General features: G+C 37.2%; 8 protein-coding genes across 8 annotated transcripts; 2 read left to right on the top strand and 6 right to left on the bottom strand.

Annotated features, from left to right (window-relative positions):
• Window positions 1-233: 233 nt before the first annotated feature.
• C9374_013313 (uncharacterized protein) lies at window positions 234-3,490 on the bottom strand (the record flags this gene model as incomplete). The annotated part of the gene is made up of 5 exons (XM_044689176.1): window positions 234-2,671; window positions 2,712-2,770; window positions 2,819-3,105; window positions 3,220-3,354; window positions 3,410-3,490. 5 exons carry the CDS (start codon window positions 3,488-3,490, stop codon window positions 234-236), a joined length of 3,000 nt encoding a protein of 999 aa, XP_044553722.1.
• Window positions 3,491-3,991: 501 nt separating this feature from the next.
• On the bottom strand, window positions 3,992-5,920 carry C9374_013312 (uncharacterized protein; the record flags this gene model as incomplete). Its single annotated transcript, XM_044689175.1, has 3 exons — window positions 3,992-4,780; window positions 4,844-5,217; window positions 5,278-5,920. The coding sequence occupies 3 exons, from the start codon at window positions 5,918-5,920 to the stop codon at window positions 3,992-3,994; spliced, it is 1,806 nt and encodes a 601-aa protein (XP_044553721.1).
• A 50-nt stretch (window positions 5,921-5,970) lies between these two features.
• On the bottom strand, window positions 5,971-8,885 carry C9374_013311 (uncharacterized protein; the record flags this gene model as incomplete). The annotated part of the gene is made up of 3 exons (XM_044689174.1): window positions 5,971-6,446; window positions 6,713-7,793; window positions 7,842-8,885. The coding sequence occupies 3 exons, from the start codon at window positions 8,883-8,885 to the stop codon at window positions 5,971-5,973; spliced, it is 2,601 nt and encodes an 866-aa protein (XP_044553720.1).
• Window positions 8,886-9,179: 294 nt separating this feature from the next.
• On the top strand, window positions 9,180-10,333 carry C9374_013310 (uncharacterized protein; the record flags this gene model as incomplete). The annotated part of the gene is made up of 3 exons (XM_044689173.1): window positions 9,180-9,306; window positions 9,510-9,692; window positions 9,765-10,333. 3 exons carry the CDS (start codon window positions 9,180-9,182, stop codon window positions 10,331-10,333), a joined length of 879 nt encoding a protein of 292 aa, XP_044553719.1.
• Window positions 10,334-10,440: 107 nt separating this feature from the next.
• Window positions 10,441-14,739, bottom strand: C9374_013309 (uncharacterized protein; the record flags this gene model as incomplete). The annotated part of the gene is made up of 1 exon (XM_044689172.1): window positions 10,441-14,739. One exon carries the CDS (start codon window positions 14,737-14,739, stop codon window positions 10,441-10,443), a length of 4,299 nt encoding a protein of 1,432 aa, XP_044553718.1.
• Window positions 14,740-15,179: 440 nt separating this feature from the next.
• C9374_013308 (uncharacterized protein) lies at window positions 15,180-17,123 on the top strand (the record flags this gene model as incomplete). Its single annotated transcript, XM_044689171.1, has 1 exon — window positions 15,180-17,123. The coding sequence occupies one exon, from the start codon at window positions 15,180-15,182 to the stop codon at window positions 17,121-17,123; it is 1,944 nt and encodes a 647-aa protein (XP_044553717.1).
• Window positions 17,124-17,200: 77 nt separating this feature from the next.
• C9374_013307 (uncharacterized protein) lies at window positions 17,201-18,730 on the bottom strand (the record flags this gene model as incomplete). The annotated part of the gene is made up of 1 exon (XM_044689169.1): window positions 17,201-18,730. One exon carries the CDS (start codon window positions 18,728-18,730, stop codon window positions 17,201-17,203), a length of 1,530 nt encoding a protein of 509 aa, XP_044553716.1.
• Window positions 18,731-19,422: 692 nt separating this feature from the next.
• C9374_013306 (uncharacterized protein) lies at window positions 19,423-20,328 on the bottom strand (the record flags this gene model as incomplete). Its single annotated transcript, XM_044689168.1, has 1 exon — window positions 19,423-20,328. The coding sequence occupies one exon, from the start codon at window positions 20,326-20,328 to the stop codon at window positions 19,423-19,425; it is 906 nt and encodes a 301-aa protein (XP_044553715.1).
• Between the last annotated feature and the right edge of the window lie 244 nt (window positions 20,329-20,572).

Genomic DNA, 20,572 nt, shown 5'->3' with positions numbered 1-20,572 from the left:
GTTTTCACATCCATCCTTGCTTTTGAGCAAACGAAAGAGAAAGTCATGTGCATGATCTCCAACGTTGTCTTCTTATGATGGAAGATCTGTACCATCAAACGCGTTGGGTAACTGAAGGATAACAGCCTTCCATCTCACCATAATATTAAATTAAGGAATGATATCTACTTGGTCCTCATATGTAAAGACTTGGAAACATTAGAAAAAGATTTATTCATTCAACTCAACAGCAGTTACATCTTGAGGTTCAACTCAAACGCTGATATTAAGTCATCAGCAAGATCCTTGATGAGAATTGAGCTTTCACTCTCCCTAATACGGAAAATAACAGAATAAAGTTCTGTTGTCATAACTTTTGGATGGTCACACCACTTGTACAGGCTTTGTACTATTTTAAGTTGATCTGATCTAACCTTCTTATCTGAATGAGGTTGAAGTAAAGCGTGCTTTACAACTTTGGTGATAAATTCATGGGATTGACTTAAAGCTTTGCTAAGTTTCACTGAAGTGGAGATTATACTGAGAAGAGGAGATGATACAAATCTAGATGGAGCACTACAAAACATTTCTACAAGCTTGTTGATGTTTTCTGGTTTGGCTAAAACGGTCTCCACGCCTTCCTTGTCCTCGTTCAACCATTTGCTGAGAGATTCCATGGCTTTGAGCTGCCAGTTTTGAACTCCTAACACATTAATATAAAATTCTAACATTTTGTGTTCTTTCAACTCCTTTCTGACACTGGGTACGTTCACTCTTACAATTTCACAAAGCATATCCACAGCAAACGTCTTTAAAATACTGTCATTATTGATTAAGTACTGTATTTCGGGAACAATTCCTGCTTCAACAGCAATAATTTGTCTTTTCTTGTTGAATCGTGTAAGATGGAGCAGAGCGGTAATCATTTGATTTCCAATGTCAGCATCTCTCAATGCCAATGTCTTGACAAGTACAGGAATACCATCTGCTTTCTCAAATGACTCAAATGTTACAGGATAGGTAGCCAAGTTCTTTGTAATAATTGCTATGGTAAGTTTGAATTTTCGTTGAGCTTCTTGATTAATGTCGAGAATAGAAAAGGCTTCAAGGATACGTTTTAGGGAAGCTACTTCGGCAATGTGTGCTCTTACAACAGAGTCCATACTGGAGAAGAGCAAAAGTAGAGAAATGGTCTTATCTAGATATTTCTTGATAGTCTTTTCTTCCATACTTGCTGTGAATTTTCGCACCAAAAGTAATAGTACTTCACTTAGCCGAAGCATCAAACCATTCTTAGCAAATAATCTACAAAAGTCATTTTTAGGAGTTTTGATTGCTTCTTGTGGTAAGTCGAATACTTGTTCAATATTTTCAATTGTTTCAAAAACTAAAGCAAGACCGGTTTCTAATGTATCGTTATCATGTGCCAACAGATCTACAAGAACTCTGATTCCTTGACATCCAATAAACATTCTCACGGTGAAGTGGCTTGTTTTAAAAATACTTCTAATAAAAGAGCCAGCTTGATATCTCACAGCATATGGATAGTTCTTGTGACAAAATTGCATGATGTTCGGTAAAATACCGACCAAACAAAGAGTTTCCTTAAAATGAATATTTTCCTGAATCCAAGCAATGTCGTCATCAGCAATAAATTGATTAATCAATTTCAATGCAGCTTCAATGGTTTTAAACGAGGGAGTATATTGCTGAGACATGGATAGTAATTCCACAAATGGTATTGGAACAAGAGATTTCACTCTACATTTTAACCTAGCAAACTCCGAAAGTAAGAAAATTATTTTGTCACATTGAGATACGAAAAGATCTTCTGTCAATCCATCTTGTTGGAATCTTTCTAACAAAGTAATAAAATCCTTTTCAGGTTTCATAAGCTCATCATCTGCATTCTTATCCATATCGTCAAACGCATCTTCAAATGTGTCTTGGAAAAATGGATCGTCGTCACCAATTTCGTCAACTGGTCTTCCTTGCAGTTTTTGCATTTTAGCAAATAAATCTTCCCCTTTATCATTTTTATCATTATCCCATTCTTCATCTTCATCCCATACTCCATCCTCGTCGTCATCCTCTTTGTATAGAGCCAAATTCTTTTTGGTGGTTGGTCCTCCGAAGAAGGATTGATTTGGGAAGAATTTTTCCTTATTTTCTGGTCTAATGTTTACAACATTAGAAAAAGGATTTTTGTCCTCTTCGTCAGAATCCCCAAATGGATCATCCTTAACTGGTGATTTTAGTTTGTCGCCAATCTTCAATGCTAATCCGTCATCATCTTCACCAAAATCAAAATCATCTTCCTCTTCATCTTCATTATATTTCTTTAACTGAGTGGTTTTCTTTTCTCCTTCCTTATCGGTATTTGTGGAAGGCTTGTTTTGTGTTTGTGCATTCTTTTTGGCTTGAAGAATCCATGGATGTTGTAAAAGTTGTTCTGCAGTTTTTCTTGACCCAGGATGCTTCTTAAAACATTCCATCAAAAAGTCTTCGCATTCACTGGAAATTCCTGAGGGAAGCGGAGGGTGTGGATCTTGAACAATTCTATACAAAGCAGGCATGGCATCCAATGAAAAGTAGGGAGGTTCTCCGTTTAAAAGTTCAATTACGGTGGCTCCCAAACTCCAAATGTCAGAAGCAGGTGTAGAGGGATTCATTTCAATAATCTCAGGTGCCACTATTTCACATTTAGTAAACAGAGTCATCAAAATACTTACTCCAATACGGTGTCCCTACTGGATTATCGTCAACATCAGCCAATGTTGCTGCTACACCACTGTTCAACAGTGTGTAAAATTTAAATGCATTTCCAAATAATACTTACAAGTCTGCCAATTTGATGTCTCCTTCTTTTGTTGTCAAAATGTTTGCTCCTTTGATGTCTCTGTGAATGACACCTTCAGAGTGCAGATATTGCAATCCTTCCAAAACTTGAGCTACATATTTGCAAACTACATTTTCTTTCATGTTACCGTATTTTTGTACAATGTCTAATAGGGATCCTGTTTCCACAAACTCAATCACAATATATAATTTTGTTTTAGAGGGAATATGATCAATATAGCGAACAATTCTATTGTGCTTCAGTTTTTTTAGCAAATTGATTTCGGTCTATGATTGATGTCAACATTTCGTCCGTGTACCATGACAAGTTATTTGAATTAATTCCAAATAATTTGTTATTAACAATTTAACATTCATCAATAAACAATTGTCAGTACATACATGAATGGTTTCAATTTGTTCTTTGGAACATTTCTTAACAGTGACTCTTTTGACAGCAACGAATTCACCCGTATCCATGTTATAGGCTTTATAGACAACACCAAAACCACCCCTACCAAGGGTTTCTCCCAACCTCTGTTTAACGACATTTTAGTGATCTGAATATGAGTCATAACTAGAAACTACTCACATATTTGTTTCCAATAGTTTTTACTTTATCTTTCTTGTCTTTTTTTTTCTTTGATTTCTTTTCCGAACTATCGCTCATCATTTTCAATCATCAATAAATAAATAAAATTGGTCTATAAGAATGATGACGATGATCCGATGATTGTTGTATACTCTATCAGTGATACGTTGCTGATGATGATGACAATGTTGCTGAGCGAGTGTGAGCACCGATGTCCAGTTACCCTTTTGGAGCGGTATTTTTTTTGTTGTGGTTTTTTTTCGATCGCTGAATAAAAAACGACGATGCTTTACATGAGACGACACTTCTTTTTGTGAGCTGAAACTAAGGACGACACTTCTTGATTGTTACATAGAGCAGTGAAAAGAGAGGACGCATCAAAGAGATAATAATATAATAATGTGTCAATGACTTGTGTGTGAGTCCGAAAATAACATTTTTTGGCAAAGAAAGAATGGAACAATGTCATCAGTGTGATATCTTCAACACGTTGGGAATCGAGCACAAACCTATCACAAGGAATCATAACTTTAATGGTGCTTGATTGTGAAGTCATGTAAACGAAAGCATAAATTCCATGGTTCAAGCAGTACTCTTTACAAGGCCATAGATTTCAAAACCTCCCAAGCTCAAATAGTTGTTGGAGCTGCTATTGAGGCCATCTTGTAGAATTCTGAAATATCTGAAATACTCGTTACATTCAACAGGGAATGTCACAGACTGAGATTTGGTGGTTATGGATTGATCGTTGATATGAACCTTGATATCAACAAAAGTGTTTCCATCAATGGATCCTTGGAATCTCCAGTTCCTTAAACACTCTGTATCTCTTGCGGATGTGTGTCGAAGCGTATACGCGGAAGGTAAAATTATTAGTTGCAAAAAGTCAAATGTTATGGTTGTGTTAGCATTGTTGACCAAATTACAAGAGACTGGAGTTCTAGAAATAATGTCATCCTCTACTCCAGCTTCAAAAGTGCTCGAACATGAAATTTTGAGAAGCCCTCTTGTTGTTGGGGACACATAATTCTCAGACAAATATAAGGTTCCCAACCAATAAATAATACCACATTCATCAAAATCGGAAGTGTGAGTGAAAATTCTTGTTGTTCTTGGTTTCAAGAACATTGGACCTTCTTCTTCATCATTAATTTTGTAGGTTCCCTTTTTTTCCAACTTTTTAATACGCTCCAGTAAGGATAGCGCTAAATTCTCTTCCAACACCACATTCGCAATTAATGGCTCCGTTTTTTCTACAATTTTTTGGAGATAAGCATAGGAAAGGAATGGAAATCTAATGGTGTTTGCAATTTTCTGTCGTTGTTCTTCTGTCACATCGTCTCGGTGCTTGAAATAGGACAGAATCACTTCCTAGATTCGATTTGGAAAGTCGTGATACTATTGTTACGAGCATACATGTACATGTGTACTTACAAATGCATTATCTTCTCGTCCAATATATAATTCATCAGATGAAAGCAATTCATAAAATGTTTCAGGCTTGAATTGATAAATGATGGACAGGTTTTTGAGATCATTGAAGTTTAGAGCCAAAATTCTTGTACAAGCAGATATGTGTTCCTTTAAATCATGCTTTTGGCATTGAATAAGATAAAAAGCAGCAGAATCTGGTGTGATGGTTTCAGAAGCTGAAAGAGCGTCAATGCACAATTGAAGCAATTCCACATTTTCTAAAACATTATTCTTTTTACAGTAATCATCGACACATTGACTAATCAATTTGCTTTTGGTGGCTTTAGTACCACTTCCTTTCGCAATATTCTCATGAGCAATAATTCCAAAGAAAACTGTGGTGGACATAAATTTGTTGTGGACTTTACAGATCTCGTCCTACAAAACGAACTTACCTTGTGAAGGTAAATCTGCATATATTAAATTGAACTCGTCATTTAAAGAAACAAAGTGCAAGGCAATGTATGCACATGCCTTCTCCAAAATAGCATCATCATATTGTCTCAATGAAGAGTTTAGAATTTGAAAGACATTTTTCTCGGAAAGGAATTCGTCTAGAAATATCATCACACTTTTTGATAAATCATTACAAATTAATTGATCTGCTGCAACATGTAGTCCTACGATAGAGGTTGCTGGAATTGTAATGTTTCCAGTATATAAATATTCGAGTACCTTCTCAAAAACACCATCCATGTCGTCAAAATGTACATCTACACAATCTCCTGAATCTTTAAATGGGCCAGTAAAAAGACTTTCAAAAAACTGTGATTGGTGCGCTAGAATTATTCTATGACATCTAAAACTTGTATTTGTTGGAACATGATTGACCGTTACGTCAGAGAAGAGATCATTCCGAAAATATTTAGAAAAACCTTGAGTAAATAAGTCTTTGGAAACTAAATGAATTTTGTTTTCAAAGTTGTAGCTGTGATCGAACGCTTTCTCAGTTGTAGTATCCAATAGTGGACTCTCATCATTGAGTGCCTTCTCGGTGTTTGGATCATCAGTTTCCGAGCTCAGTGGGATTTGGGCCATTTTTTGTTGGTGTTCGGATCTTGTTTTTATTCAACGCAGTTTCCTGTTCCTCAATCGGTCTTGGTAGAGGTACTGACACCACAATAGGAGAGGAGAGTGTTTTTCTGTTGAGGAAATGACAGCTTCTTCTTTTTGGGAGAAGGTTGAGTTTTTGATTTGGGGCTATTGTGGCTGTTCGAAGGCGCACTTGGACGCTTTTGTGACGCTTTGCTTTTCGATAAAGGTTGATCAATCACTGCAGTGATTTCCATAACATCATCGCTATCTTGTTCTGAAACATCATGACTGGGATAGGATGGTGGAGATGTATTATTCGGTGATGTAGAGGTTGCGGTCTCTGATGATACTTGTTTGAGATATTTCTCGATCGATCCGCTACCAAAAGTAAGTGATTTTTTCTTGGGAGTGGTAATATCCTCAACACTTCTTGTCAAATGTGTAGATTTCTCTTCTTTTTGACCATTTAGAGCTAGATCGTAATATCTGCTTTCTTTGTCAACAAACTCCACATAAAATCGTCCAAGGTCTTTTTTGCCAAAAGGTACGTAATGTCAACAAATGCTCCTCTCTGCCCAATTCTATGACATCGGTCTTCACACTGGTTTAATAAGGCAGGATTCCAGCTGAGTTCGGCAAAAACAACGTGACTACATGGAACGAAATTCAAGCCACATCCTGCTACATTCATCGAGAGAATTGCGACAAGACAATTCTCAGTAGACCTAAAATGATGAGTTAAACCCTCTCTGTCTTTTGTATCTCCATCGATTCTTATATAGTCAAAGGATATACCTTCATCTTGCAAATCTATATCGATAACATCGTCAAAACTCGATTTCTTGGAAAGAGAGTCAGATCGTTTGTCTTCTTTAAAAGGATCTGCGTCTAAAATATCATCACTGACCTGAGACGAAAATGTCTTGGATAGCTTTGCGAGCTCTATTTTAACCGTCTCTTCAATAGCATCCATCATGCATCGGTGATGTGCAAAAATTAAAAACTTCTCACGTCTTGGTATTAATTTTCGAAGGTACTGCTTGATGCCTTCTATTTTAGCTTCGGCTGTTTTCATGTACTTGGCAACAATGTCTCTGTCTCTCTGAAGTTTTTGCCAATCGTTTCCAAAATATGAACTTTTCTTTTGTTTTCCATTTGACTCTCCAATGGAGCTTAGCTTGTTTAAATGTTCCTCTTTAACCTGCAAATAATATTTTGTCCTTTTCTTTGGTGGTAAATCGCTAAGTACGTCTCGTTTGAGTCTTCTTATCATAATTGTGTTCGAGAGAAGACAAAATAACTCAGAAAGACGGCTTGAACCCTTATAATCCAAATCATTTCTAGGTTGTTGATGTAGTCCACAATATCTGTATCCAAAATCCAGCTTGGTAATCTTGTGATCAGGTAAAATGGCCTTAATTTGACTGTAAAGTTCAATCGGCCTAGACATGCAGCTTGTACCGCTAGCCAAAATCACTCTTTTAGCCCTCTCTATCAAGGGAACAAGGTTTTGTGAACGCTTGCTTGATAAGCTTTTCAGTAAATGAGACTCATCACAAATGATCATACCATTTTTGTTTTCCTTAAACTCGTTTTCGACTATAGATATAACGTTATCTTTGGCAAGTAAATCGTAGGATATGATATTGATAACAGATGTTCCGTCATCAATTTGATTGGAATTATCAATGACATTAATTTGGCTAGATGTTATCAATTCTTCCCTCCCATTAATACACAACCTATTGCCGCCAATCCACTTGAGTATTTCTTTTTTCCAATTTGCCTTAAGTGAGCCTGGACAAACAATCCAAAGCGGCCATTCATTCGAAAAATGACATGCAATCGCGATACATTGAATAGTTTTACCGAGACCCTGAGCAAAATTATTAAAATAAAATTATATAAATTGTACAATACATACCATTTCATCAGCAATCATTATTCTTCCCTGACGCTTAATTCCAAATTCTACACCAGCTTTCTGGAATGGCAGTAATGCCTCTTGAAGCTTTTGAGGAATGCCTTCCCATGTGTCTATGGAATTATTTTGTTTGTTCAAGTTTTGGTACTTTTCGATCAGTTTTTGTACGAAGGAAGGAATCTCTATAATATTGAACTTGGAAGATATTTCGTTTGTGTTCTTGAGAGTTGTTAAAATTGATTTGTAATTTGTGTAGTCATAAAATAAATTCGTCACTCTGGCGTTTGATTCTTCGTCCTCTTCTTTTTTTTCTTCTTTTTGATTTAAGCACTTGTATTGAGATAGAAGTGTTTTAAGTGTTGAAAGAGCAGTTATTGGCACAATGAGTCTGAGAGCAATTGAGTTTTGCATATGCTTAGATTGCATGTCTTCATCAATGGTATCATCTGTATCAAATTGTCGCATTGAAAATTCGTTATTGTCATTCATTTCTAATGTACAAATTTCCATTTCAATTTTTGATTTTTTTGGATCTTTTTCGTCGTTGGTTGTTAAGTCATTGTTTTTCTTGTTGGGATTGACATTAATTAAATGCTCATAGTCAGGTTGATGACCTTTAAACCACTCGAAAAATTTACAGGAATCATTTTGATCAGTACACGACCAAAACAACTTGTTTTGATTCGGTCCTTCCTTTTTCACCTTTAACAGAATTGCATCTAATCCATGCTTGCACTTTGGAATTGAGAGAACAGAAGCACCTCTACTATTTTGACTCCTCGTCCTGTTATCTTGCTGTGATGATGACTCTGCGCTACTTCTCGGAGCATGTTGAAAATTTTGTCTTGATTGATTATTCGCATTACTATTAATTTCTTGACTATTGGATGATGAATTTTGAGAAGAGGAAGCGTCCTCGTAACCACTTCCCCACTTGAAAAATTTACACGTCCGAGTTGAACAGGAAAAGAATGTTCGTCCATGGTTTGGTCCTGGTTTTTTCACTACATTCCGAGAGGCTTGCACGCCACAAGAGCACTGCATTTTTTTTTTGAAAATTGTTCCAGCTTCAGCAAGAAGCACAACATGTTGCCTTTTGTTCCTTTGAAAACGTTGGCGACGCTTCATTTTTGCTATTGAAGGGCGTAAATGTTGTTTATGAATACTGTTATTAAAGTTATTTCTCCATGAAATCAGACAGAATGATTTCATCGTGCAATGACAGTAATCAACGATTACGATGGACGTCTCATTTATCTGAACTCTTTGGATTCCTTTCCATATCCGTAGGCTGGTTTCTAATTTCCATCGCCACGGACACCAGCAAGCACAACAAAAATGATGAAAGAAGCTACAGAGAAGCAAGCGGATTGCTTTTCACCAAACACCACCATGCAAAACAGTAGTGCTGGATCTGCTGTTGGCAAAATTGTTAGCGTTTCGGTTGGAGATCCAATGAAAGAGGGTAAGTACATGAGAGGAGTAGTTGTTCATTGGACAACAGTTCCGAACTGATAATTACATCACATGGGTCGGTTTTGAAAATATATTTCATTAATTTTTTCGTGTGATGATGACATTTACACATTCTTGTGATGATCATGAAATTTGAAACTATGGAATCATCACACGGTTTCTGAATAATGACATCATTAACTCTTGAAATAGGAAAAGGACTAAGCGCAAAAACAACCTATCTCTTACAAACGGAGGTAGCTCTTGCTGGATTTCCGGAGCAGAGGATGATCTATAACTCTCGTAAAAGGTACACCGAATTCAAGTCTTTGTATGATGAATGCAAAAAATTGGTTAATAATCTCAAGTCTTCATTTCCACCCAAGAGTTTTAAAAGTAAGTATTGCTGTTGTAAAGAGGATCATCATCTTTATGAAACTTATTCGTGTACATTTTCTATCGTCTCAGAATTTAACGACAAGCTCATAGAAGAACGACGACAAACTTTTGAGTCAATAATTACTGAGATTGTGGATAATCCTGTACTTTTAAACAATTCGTTACTGAAGAATTTTCTTGCAATACCAACTCATATTCAGCTCGTTCATAAATCACCGGTAATACAAAATCATCATCGTAAATTTAAATTTTCAACAGTATTGAAGGTAGAAGAAATCAAGTTTTCATTTAAACAATTTTTAATAGAAGAACATAATATTGAACCTTTCGAATTTTTAGAATCCATATATCAAATTCAAACCAATGGTAGTATTTTGGTGGATGAGTTTGACAGGCTAGTCATTGAAGAATTTGTGGAGATTGGAAGTGTTAGAGAAATTAATGTTGACAACAAGACAAGAAGTAACCTGTTAACCGACTGGAACAACCTTAAAGAGTCGTTAAATAAGACGTCTATTAATGTTGTTCTGTGGGAGGACCAATTAGAACCACTTTTAGCTCCTGTTTGTAATTCAGTGAAGCTTCATTTGAAAAACGATTCATTTTCTAGATTTTCACAGCTTCATCTTTCTGCATGAAAATAATTGGGACAAGTCTTCTAATTTTGCAATTTTGAGAGCTGCACACAGTGTTTTTTCATGACTTTGGAAGTCTGATGAACAAAATTAATACTAATTGAATTAATTTATGCTGTTTGATTTTTCTTTCTATCCACGTTGACATTCACCTTAATTCGCATGACTTTACCGTTCTTATGATGTGGAATGTTTGGAGTTCCTCCAAGAGACAAGCAAAGATCCTCATAATGATGACAGATCCAGTTCGTTATGCCGGCTTTGCCTCCTTTGAAATCTTCAACTGGAATTTCTTCTAACACTCTCCTTCGAATACGTAGAACCTCGTCTGGTAAATGTCGCAAATATTGAATGGGAACTTTTTCCATTACTGAAGAAGGCAAACGCCTCTCCAACACTTCTCTACTCCAAACCTTGGAGAAGGACTTTTGATCTATCTCTACATGTTCTTGTTTGTGATATCTTCTTGGTAAACGCTTAATATAAGACTTGATGTCTGACGGAGGAAGGGAATAAACATCAGTTGGAATCTTTTCTCTATCTTGTCGATTTAATTCGAAATACTCGAGTGGCAATCGACGCATGTTTTCAACACCAACTTTGTTCAACAGGTCTTTTGAAACATGTGATTTCAAAAAATCTGAGGACCAAACTGAATCCTTGGACGACTCGACAGGTGCTCTCAATGATTCCTTTTCAACTTCATTGCTTCCTTCATTAGAAGGCTCGTTTTCAGCTGGTAATTTGGTAGCATGAGGACCAAAGAAAGGTTTGTAATCTGTTGCAGTGCTTGCAACATCAATGTGATTCTTTCTCAATTCTGTTGGTGTAATGATGTGATGTCCTTGATTGTCTGGTGTGCTTGTTGAACCTTCACTTGTGGCTGTAATTAAATTAACGTCTGGGCTATCATTTTGATGGCTATTACCAGAGATTGCTCTGACTGCTCCTCCTCCTGTAGTCAAGGCAAGACACTTCTCGAACAATGTTTTCGAATAAGGTGTTCCAAGCAAGCCATACAACTTCCAAAATTTGGTCCATTTGACTACTTTGACATTTAGGCCTACTTCAAAACCTAAATCGTCCACTCTATGAGATAGACTAACACATAATTTACAATTTTCAAAAGCGAGCTTGGGGATGAGCCTGTACGAAAAATGTCCTTTCACATAGACACCTGCTCGAGCAACTGGAATTCCAATATTTGCAGAACCACTCACAGAAATAGAAACGAAAGGCTCCAAAGATGCAGATGCTTCAAGCTTATCCACGCAAATACCATACACAAACTCAACCTTTGTGGTCAAAGCAACATTGATATGGAAGGTTACTGGCACAGGACCTACTTGGAATGCTCTCTCAACGTCCACAAGCTTTGGGAAATTCTTCTCAAACAATGGTTTCGAATCACTCATACACACATCAATCATTTGACGAATTTTTGCAGGCAAAATATGAGTGTTGAGAAATGTGGTTTGGAATACTTTGAGGAATATCTTGTCATTCACAGGTTGTTGAGGTCTCTTGGCCAATTCTGCACTAATTTCCAAGAGCACGACCTTCTTCTTGAACAAGTTTGCTTCAACATCCACTCTTCCCATCAACACAAAATCGAAATACTTTTGGTCTTGATTACACACAAAAGTTGTGCCCGAGTAAAACAAGGCCCCGCAGTACAAGTTAATAGAATTACTACCCACAAGCTTCTCAAATGAGAAATGCTTTGCTTTTTGAATGGTTGATAAATCACCTTGTCTTCGAACAAAATCAATCATGTCTGGATTATATAAGCAAATTTGATCTCCTTCAGTGGCGCTGGCTGGTAAGCAAGCTTGTTGGTTTTCGAATTTGGCAGTCCCAAATTTTTCTTTCAGTCGTTCCACTAACCGTTTGACGGCATTGATGGCTGCCATTGCCTTTTCTTTGACCCAATTTGCTGCCTTCTTCAAACCTCTACCGACTGTCTTTGCAGCGTTGCCAATTTTTTGACCAACCTTCTTGAAAGCAGACTTAATTTTGCTGCCAACTTTTCTACGACCAGCTCTGGACGACGCCTTTGCTCTAGCTTTGGACGCTGTCTTTGATTTCACTGCCTTTCGAACGGTTGTTCTTCGAGCGGCTGAGCCGCGTTTTTTGCTTGTGACTGCTTTTGTAGCACTTTTTGCTGTGGCTTTGCGGGCTAGTCTTGGCCTTCCGCTTCTTCCTCTTCTACCAAGAACATTTTGTGCATCGTCTAGGGCCTGCATGTCATCAAGTGACAGTAGAGTAGCCTTGTTTCTCTTGTGGTGTTTTCTGGCACCTCTCTTCTTTGTCACTTTCATGGTTTTGGCCAACTCTTTACCTGCTCTCTCACTACCAACGGTAAAGAGATAGTTCTTAATAGCAGATTTGAGTTCCTCATTCCTTGTTCGGTGATGTAATCGGGACGCATGAACCACGGAGGCACCTGACCTTAAATGCTTCTCTCTTACTGCTTGAGCATTGATGACTGCAGCCTTCACACGTGGGCTGGTGTTTCCAATATTGGACTCGAGAATGGCATTCACTAACTGATCGACGTTGTTGTCATCCTGTAACCTCTTTTCAAGATTTCTAGCAAGTAAAATTTTGATAGAATCTGCTACAGACTTGCTATTGAGGAAGGCAAACAAAATTCTTGGATCAACAGCTTTTCCAGCATTGTTGAGAGCATGGACATAGGTTTCCAACTCAGTGGCCGTTTTAGAAGAGGAAATTCTGGACAAAATTTCCTTGACAATATCTGCTTGAAGTTTCTTATCTTTTAAACGGGATGCTAAATCAGCATACGCCATAAATGCATTCATTTTGATCTGATCTTTCTCTTCTTTTGATTTCTTGCCTAAGCCCTTAATTCCCCTGTTCTTGAGAGATTTCAGGAAGGAGTATACAGCGTTTGTGGGCAATGGGATCACGATGGAGGCATAAATATAGTTGTTGGCAAGCATTGGATGGGATGAAGAGAGAGAAACCAATCGATTTTGAATAGAGGAAGACTTGATCGATGCCACCAAAGATTGAAGACTTTCCATGTAGCTCTTCACTTGGTCTTTCTTTGAACCGCTGGATTTGTTCAATTCAGAAACACCTTTCTTAATTTCTGAGAGTAATATTTTACCTGCCTTCACAGCATACTTTTGTCCATACTTGGCAAGTACATCAAGCTTCTTGTTCATGTCTACTGAGATCGATGCAGGTGTTTGTTTGACACTCTTCAACATGTTCTTGAAGGTTTTGGAGGAGAAACTCTTTCGTTGCAACTTCTTCATTTCTCTTCTGTCTTGCTTAGTGACGGAGAAGGTATTTTCGAATTCAAATTCATTTCCTATTGAGGACTGCTTGCCGTTTTGTCTTAGATTCTTAACAGCTTCTTCGAGAGCCTTGTCTTGTTTTGATGAAACACTGTTTTGCACTCTTTCTAGCTTGATACTTCCAAAGTAAAAAGTTTCAAGATCTGCAGATGCTGCGTCCGGCGCTGTGGATGGAGTTTTATCACGTTTGTAGTTCTTGGTCAGTTTCTCAAACTTCTTGAAGGCCACATGAGGATGTTTGCGAACACCAAATTCCATTTTGACTGTCATTTTACCCTTTTGAATGACATGCTTCTTCAAATTCAGCAGGACCACATGTTTACCTTCATAATGGATTTGTCTCTTGTCGAGAGGTAAGGCAGAAATAAAGTCATCATGAGAGTACTTTTGAGTAATGCTTAATAGGTTTCTTCTTGAATTCTTTCCTTTAATCATTCTTCGTTGGTAGTCCTTAAAGTATTTACCACCAAAGCCATCGGTTTGAGGACGAGACTTTCTACGAGTCTCAGTTGTCAGCAATCTCAAAATACCTTTCTTGACACTTCTCACGTAACGACTCTCAGATTTGTGGAAGATTAGCTTGTGGATGTGTGCACTCTTTGATTGAACCACGATCATGACATTCTTATTCAACTTTTCAGTCAAATCGCTTCTAGTGATCAGTTTGCGATATTTCATTCCCTTGTTCAACCCTTGGTATTGAGCAAAGATTGTATTTCTAAAAGAGACCAACATGATGTTATTCTCAGGGGAAGTAGATCCAAAACAAGTCAACACCAATTGTCCAGAAATAACAGTTTCAGCATTGCCAGCTTTACCCTTTCTGTCGTGAGTAGTCGATGTTTCCTTATGATCACTACCACGTGCGCCAACTAGAGTTGTGGTTTTGAATTTGTACACCAAACTCTTATCAAGAGGACATGAAACAGTGTAAGAGTCAGCTCTATTGGACACTATGTGTTCTCTTGACAAAGCAAGACAACAACTCAGGCTGACTACTAAAAGTACAAATACGAGGCCAAAAGTTAGCCCTCTCCTTGCTGACAGCTGTAGCTTAAGGGAGGGAAGAAGATCAAACATGATTGGTTTTTCTTGTTGTTGGTTGTATGATATCTCATTAAAATTCTGTACTACAACTATTTTGATGCGGAGTGTCGTTTCCATATTGAGATTCCGTACTACAATTCGCTGTTGAATATACCATCTCCCAGCAAGTTATCGTTAATACTACAGATGACGAATACAGCCATGGTTCATAAAGCGTTTGTATGAGGATCCTTGATGTCTATTGGCGCCATGATTAGTCATGTATGAATCACTCAATCTTCCTGCGAATCATCACGCATGTACAGCAAGAGATGACAGCTGCATAATTTAAGAAATTAATTCATTGATTCCAATCCATGAGTTGTAACTTCCCAATTTACTCGAGCAAGTTCAACGTTCTTTTAATAATTATTTCTTCATGATGATAGAAAGATGGTCCCCAATCAAAAACGATTTTTATTGTTGATGAAAAAATGTTGAGCAAAGGCTTTTCTCATCATCACCAGTTCCGACTGGTTTCTCGCACGATTTTTGGAGGTCTCTTCTCTAAAAACAACAGTACAAAATCATTCTTGACTGATGAATATTTGAATTATGCACTCAGTCAAAAGAACAATCAAATATTGATGATGATGAATGACTTGGCAAACTCGCGAAATGGTATCATTAGAAGCTTTCATTCTCATCATGGCTTACAATTTTTCGATTTCAAAAAGGTGAAAGAGACTAAAATTAAAGAACTTTCGGACTCTGAAAAGATGGAACTATTGTCAAAACTCAACCTTGCAGAAGAATTATTCAAAAACATTACAACACAATTGGGTCCCGCATTAGCAACAATGAATGAAAAGCCGGAACAAAAACTTCCCATTGATTTAGTAACTTCCATTTATCAATTAATTAGAATTTGTTTAGAAGTCATTCCTGATGTTCACACACCAGTTTCTAAAGCGAGAGCTTTCTATGAATCCTCTGCAGGAATGGGTATTTTGAATATATGCAAGCAAGCTCAATTATTAGCAGCGAAAGGAATCATGCAAGAATGGGTGGATATGGACTCATTGAAAATGCATGTTCGACCAGAAGAGCTGCGTGCAGGCACAGTGATTTATCCAGAAGGAGTAATCGATGATACATACATATTATTCCAGAGTCAAGAAGCTCAAATTTCATATAGCGCTTATGTTTATCCAGCAGGCGATCTATATCCTTACAATAGATTTAGCCTCATTGCAAGCGCTTACTTTTTGTTCTTGAGATTAAAAGACTGCCCAACCATGGTCAATGCTGACAATCTCATCAACTACGTAAAGGAGGTAGTTAGAGAATATAACAGAGTGAAACAGCTGTACATGTCATCAAAGAAGCCTGAAAAAGATATTGATTACACGACAACTGTAACGTACGATGCACAAAGTAATGCTTACTCATATTTGAAAAAAACATTTACTGAAGATGAATTTGATTGGTTTGAGGATTTGGAAACAAACTTACCAATTCATTTAGGAGCATTTATCAAAGCCTGTGAATTGGTGTCACAAATTGACTCGGTATCTGACAAAACCAAAATAATTACATCATTGGATGATTGCTTGCGAATTAACCCAAACAATCCATATATTTTGCACATGAAAGCCGCATGCTATAGAGCGCTGAACGTGGAGGTTGTGGATCCAAATACGATTGTAGAAAATTATTTGAAAGGAGTAGAGATTTGTGATCAAGCTCTACAAGTAATGAAAAACGCCAAAGTGCATTATTTACAAAAATTGGAAAAAACTCATTTCGAAGAAAATGAAGTTACCTCGCTACCAGAGGATCAACGAGTGAATGATCTAAAATTCTCTCCAATTCATTACTTGAAAGGAGTTCTTTTACATGCCGCTGCTGAATCAGATTTGCCTCCTGAATTTCGTCATCAATACGGGCTGAAATCCTTGGAATGCCTTTCACAAGTGGAATCATTTTCTAGATTACCTCCTGATTTCAATTACTTAGTAACGAAAGCTCAAGCCTACTATGCGTGTGACATGTTTGAACAAACTCTTGGCGTGTTGGCTCCCGTTGAAAAATTCCAAGGACAAGTGGACAATGCATCTATCATTACTGCCATTGTCATTGCTGCCAATGCTATGATTTCTCTAGGGTATGCTGATGTTTGCATGGATAAGCTTGATGAATATATCCAAACATTTAACAATGATCCAAGATTAAGGTTTGAAAAAATTATGTGCAAAGAATTCTTGTCTCGCTCAAAGGATCACTATAGGGAAATTGTTAAGGAGTATCAGGACTTGTTGCAAGAAATACAACATTCGTCTGATCCACACAACCTCACAACTGTCCCCATGATTCAGGCAAGAATGAATTACGTACAAGAAACGATCGATAACCCTGCCTACGCTGAGCGATGGTAAAACAAGGAAAGACCTTAAATGATTATTAAAAACATTTATGGTTTTGGTTGATTCTTGAGCACGAACGAAAATTTCAATTACTTGTTTGTAAGAATTGTGAGTTGGCGTTTCACTTTTGCCACCTTGGTCAATTCGATCGTTTCTCTGATATCTTCACGATGAGGAAATTTGATAAAAAAGCCTTCTTCTAATGGCGTTCCAACTACATTTTGGGTGTGTAGTGAAGGGCAATCAATCACTGTGTTCTTCGTTAAATTATTACTGTTGGTAACTTTCAAAATCTCGAGCTTCTCATGTACTATCTGTGGACTCTTAAGCTTGTAACATTTGATGGCATAAAGCTCTCTCAGTTTTGGAGACTCTGTTAACACTTCAGCTAAAGCCTTATCATTTACAAGCGTTTTCGAAATATCCAAATAATTCAAATTTTTACATTGATACAGCCAAATCTCCTTCAAGCTTGTATTTCCGTCGAGATCTAATTTTTCAAGACTTGGTAGCTTGTGGAAGCTAGATGTTTGAATGTTTGAATTAAAATTACAAAGTATGCTCACAACAGAAGGCAGTTCCTTGAATGCAGGATTTACAAGATGCATACACGTCCTTACTTTCAGTTCCATTAAATTCAATGCACTACCTGAGCAAATATTTTCAATACATGTGTCAACAATATTTGTCGCAGATAAATCCAATGTCTTTAGAGATGAAATGCTGACATCTTTGAATGGCGCTTGTATGGCACTAGCTCCAACTAGATATAACTTTTCTAGGGCTGGACAGCTAGAAACTAGTTGGTTTATAGTTTCGTCATTCACTGCCTTGTTATGACTCAAGTTTAACACTCTCAAATTTTTCAATTCATTCCATTCCATTTTAGGGAAGAAAGAGGCCCATGATATACTGAGAGAGTTGAGATTATTGCATCCCTTGATGGATAAATTGTCACAGTGTTTGCAATTAATAATGGAAAGTTCTCGTAATTGCTTGTCTTCTGGAATCACCAACTCAAAGCTCTTGGTTGATAATCCGCAAGCAAAATGAGAAAAAGCAAAGCTCTTTAACGACGATGGAAGGATTTTCAACAAAAATTGAATTAAATCCATGGAAAAACGCAAAGTGAGATCTACTTTTGAAGCCGATCGCATACCTTCAGCAGGTGCTTCAAAATTCATTGATTGAACTTCTGGAAATCGAATGAGAAATTTTCTAAACAACTTTTGGTGCTTGAGCCAATAGTCACTCTTCATCTTGGACAGGCTCAACTGCTTGATGCTCTTTTCAAATGCTCTATTCCAATCCGATGATACCAAAGAAAGAGCAATTCGTTCTCTCATCCTAAAAAAACTTAATACATGTTCGATACAATCCACGGGCAACGAGCTGTCATGATGAGAAGCGTGAGGTGAGGTGCATGAATGCAAGTCTTCAAAGTGTTCATATTCGTTGTTGCCACAATAATACAAATGGTTATAATTGATCGGGGTGTATTCTTCTTCTTCTTGTTGTATGATTATTTCTTGGTCTTCGACAAGATCATTGATGGAATCTTCTTCTTGTTCCTCATGATTTGTCACTTCGGGATGGTCATGCTGCTGTTGTTCAGACATTTTTTGGAGTGTAAGTATGACTCTTGTGTTTGTTACGGTTGAATAAATGCTCGTGCATGCATCGGAGGAACTAATCATGCATGGGGAACTTGAAGCTCTTTCGCACTGATAGGAACATGTTTGAACGTGGATTGGTGAAAGATAGGTGTGTTGGTAACCAATCGAAAACATTCTTTGAAAGATAGGTGGCATCATGTTCCGAGTTCCTTGAGGTAAAAGTCAACTGAGACAAATCAGGAAAATGTTGCTTGTTGGAAAAACCAAAGTGCTTGTCTGAGGGTGGTTCTCGTTTCATTCGTCACTGTTCTTTGGTGTTGCATGCTCGGAAATTAGCCATTTCCATGCCAATTGATGAACATCACCCTCTTGTGTGTTAAAAACATGGGTCGTTCTGCTGTTTTGTCCTGAGCGTGGGTTGAGTAAAGTGCTTGGTAGATCGTCATTGAAGAAGACCTTGAAAATGGATGATAGGTATAATTTGTTGCATGCTGTGCTACCAGTGGCATTGGCTAATGCTATTTTCTTCAAACTCTCATGCTCTGTACTCGTCAAATCATATTCTCGGAGATGACACTCTGCACGTAGCTGTAACATTGCGTTGAGTATGAAAATTTGAAGGCAAAGTCTTTCATACGATTGCAAATTCTTTGATGTTATCACCTTGCGTGTGTTGTCCTCTAGCATTTGAATAATCAAATTAAGATATTCTGATGTCTTTCATGTGGAGAATTCCAAAAACAATTCACACAAAGATCAATATTTTCGAAAATTTTGGAAGAGTTAGGAAATAAAGCCATGTTGAATTCTGGACGACGTGGCTGTTCAGATGCCTTCAAAATAAATTCTGAAAATTGAGCTTGAGATTTAAGTAAGCTTTGAGTTTCCTCTTCGCTGTCAACATCACTCATGTATGCATTTTCGTCTTCATCATCATACGTTGTAGTGACTAGTGGTAAATCTTCGTTACAGCTCTCCACTATGGATGAGGTTGAATTCTGATTCACAAGGTTGCTTTCATCATTCGTAGCAGTTGTGTTGGTATTAGATAAAATTTCAGTGCCAATGGTTTGGTTGTTATCAAGCGTTTGTTTTGTAATTGTTGATGAATTCGACGATGAATTCAATTGCTGTTGTTCTTGCTGATCTACTTCTGTATCAGCACAATCACTTTCATCTCTCCATGTCATTTCATCAAAATCTAAATCATAGATGGCTCTAAAATATGTTGGATCAAATATTGTTTCATTCATTTGATGTCCGAAAGGAGCAAATAAATCTCTAACATCATCCATATCAGTAGAAAGAGCAGCTTTTGCAAATGTAAAAAATTCAATCATAGAAAGCGAAAAGTATTTGGTGTTAGACTTGATTTTCAATTTTGCACCAAAGTTGGCAATCATTTGTTTCAATCGTTTTGTTTGTAAATGATCAAGACTTTTTCTACCACTGGTTTTAGTAATCCTTTTAAAAAACGAATGCGATTGCTTTAACGCACAAAATGTTGAAGAATGTACATAGTAATGTCTTTCGTGGCGAACCAACACGGCTCCCGATAAGCCAATGTTTGAAGTTCTGGAAGCTTTTCGGATTTTTGGCATTTTTAATTTAAGAGCAACAAGAGATGAGTTTCTTATTAGAAGAAAATTACACAAAAAATGGCGAAACGAGACCATAGTACATTCATAGACTTTCAGACTCTCTCATCACCATTTCAAAATAAGAAACAAAAATTAATTCCAGCCTGTACAAACGGAGATGAAAATGTACAGATGATCCTTGTTGATTTTTCAAGTTCTTTTTTTCATCATGATGAAAATTGTGAGCACACTCGGAATGTAGAAT

The sequence above is a fragment of the Naegleria lovaniensis genome (assembly GCF_003324165.1).
Source record: "Naegleria lovaniensis strain ATCC 30569 chromosome Unknown tig006, whole genome shotgun sequence".
Taxonomy (NCBI): domain Eukaryota; phylum Heterolobosea; class Eutetramitea; order Acrasida; family Naegleriidae; genus Naegleria; species Naegleria lovaniensis.
Note: the sequence above shows the minus strand (reverse complement) of the source record. Positions and strands in the feature narration are given on the sequence as shown.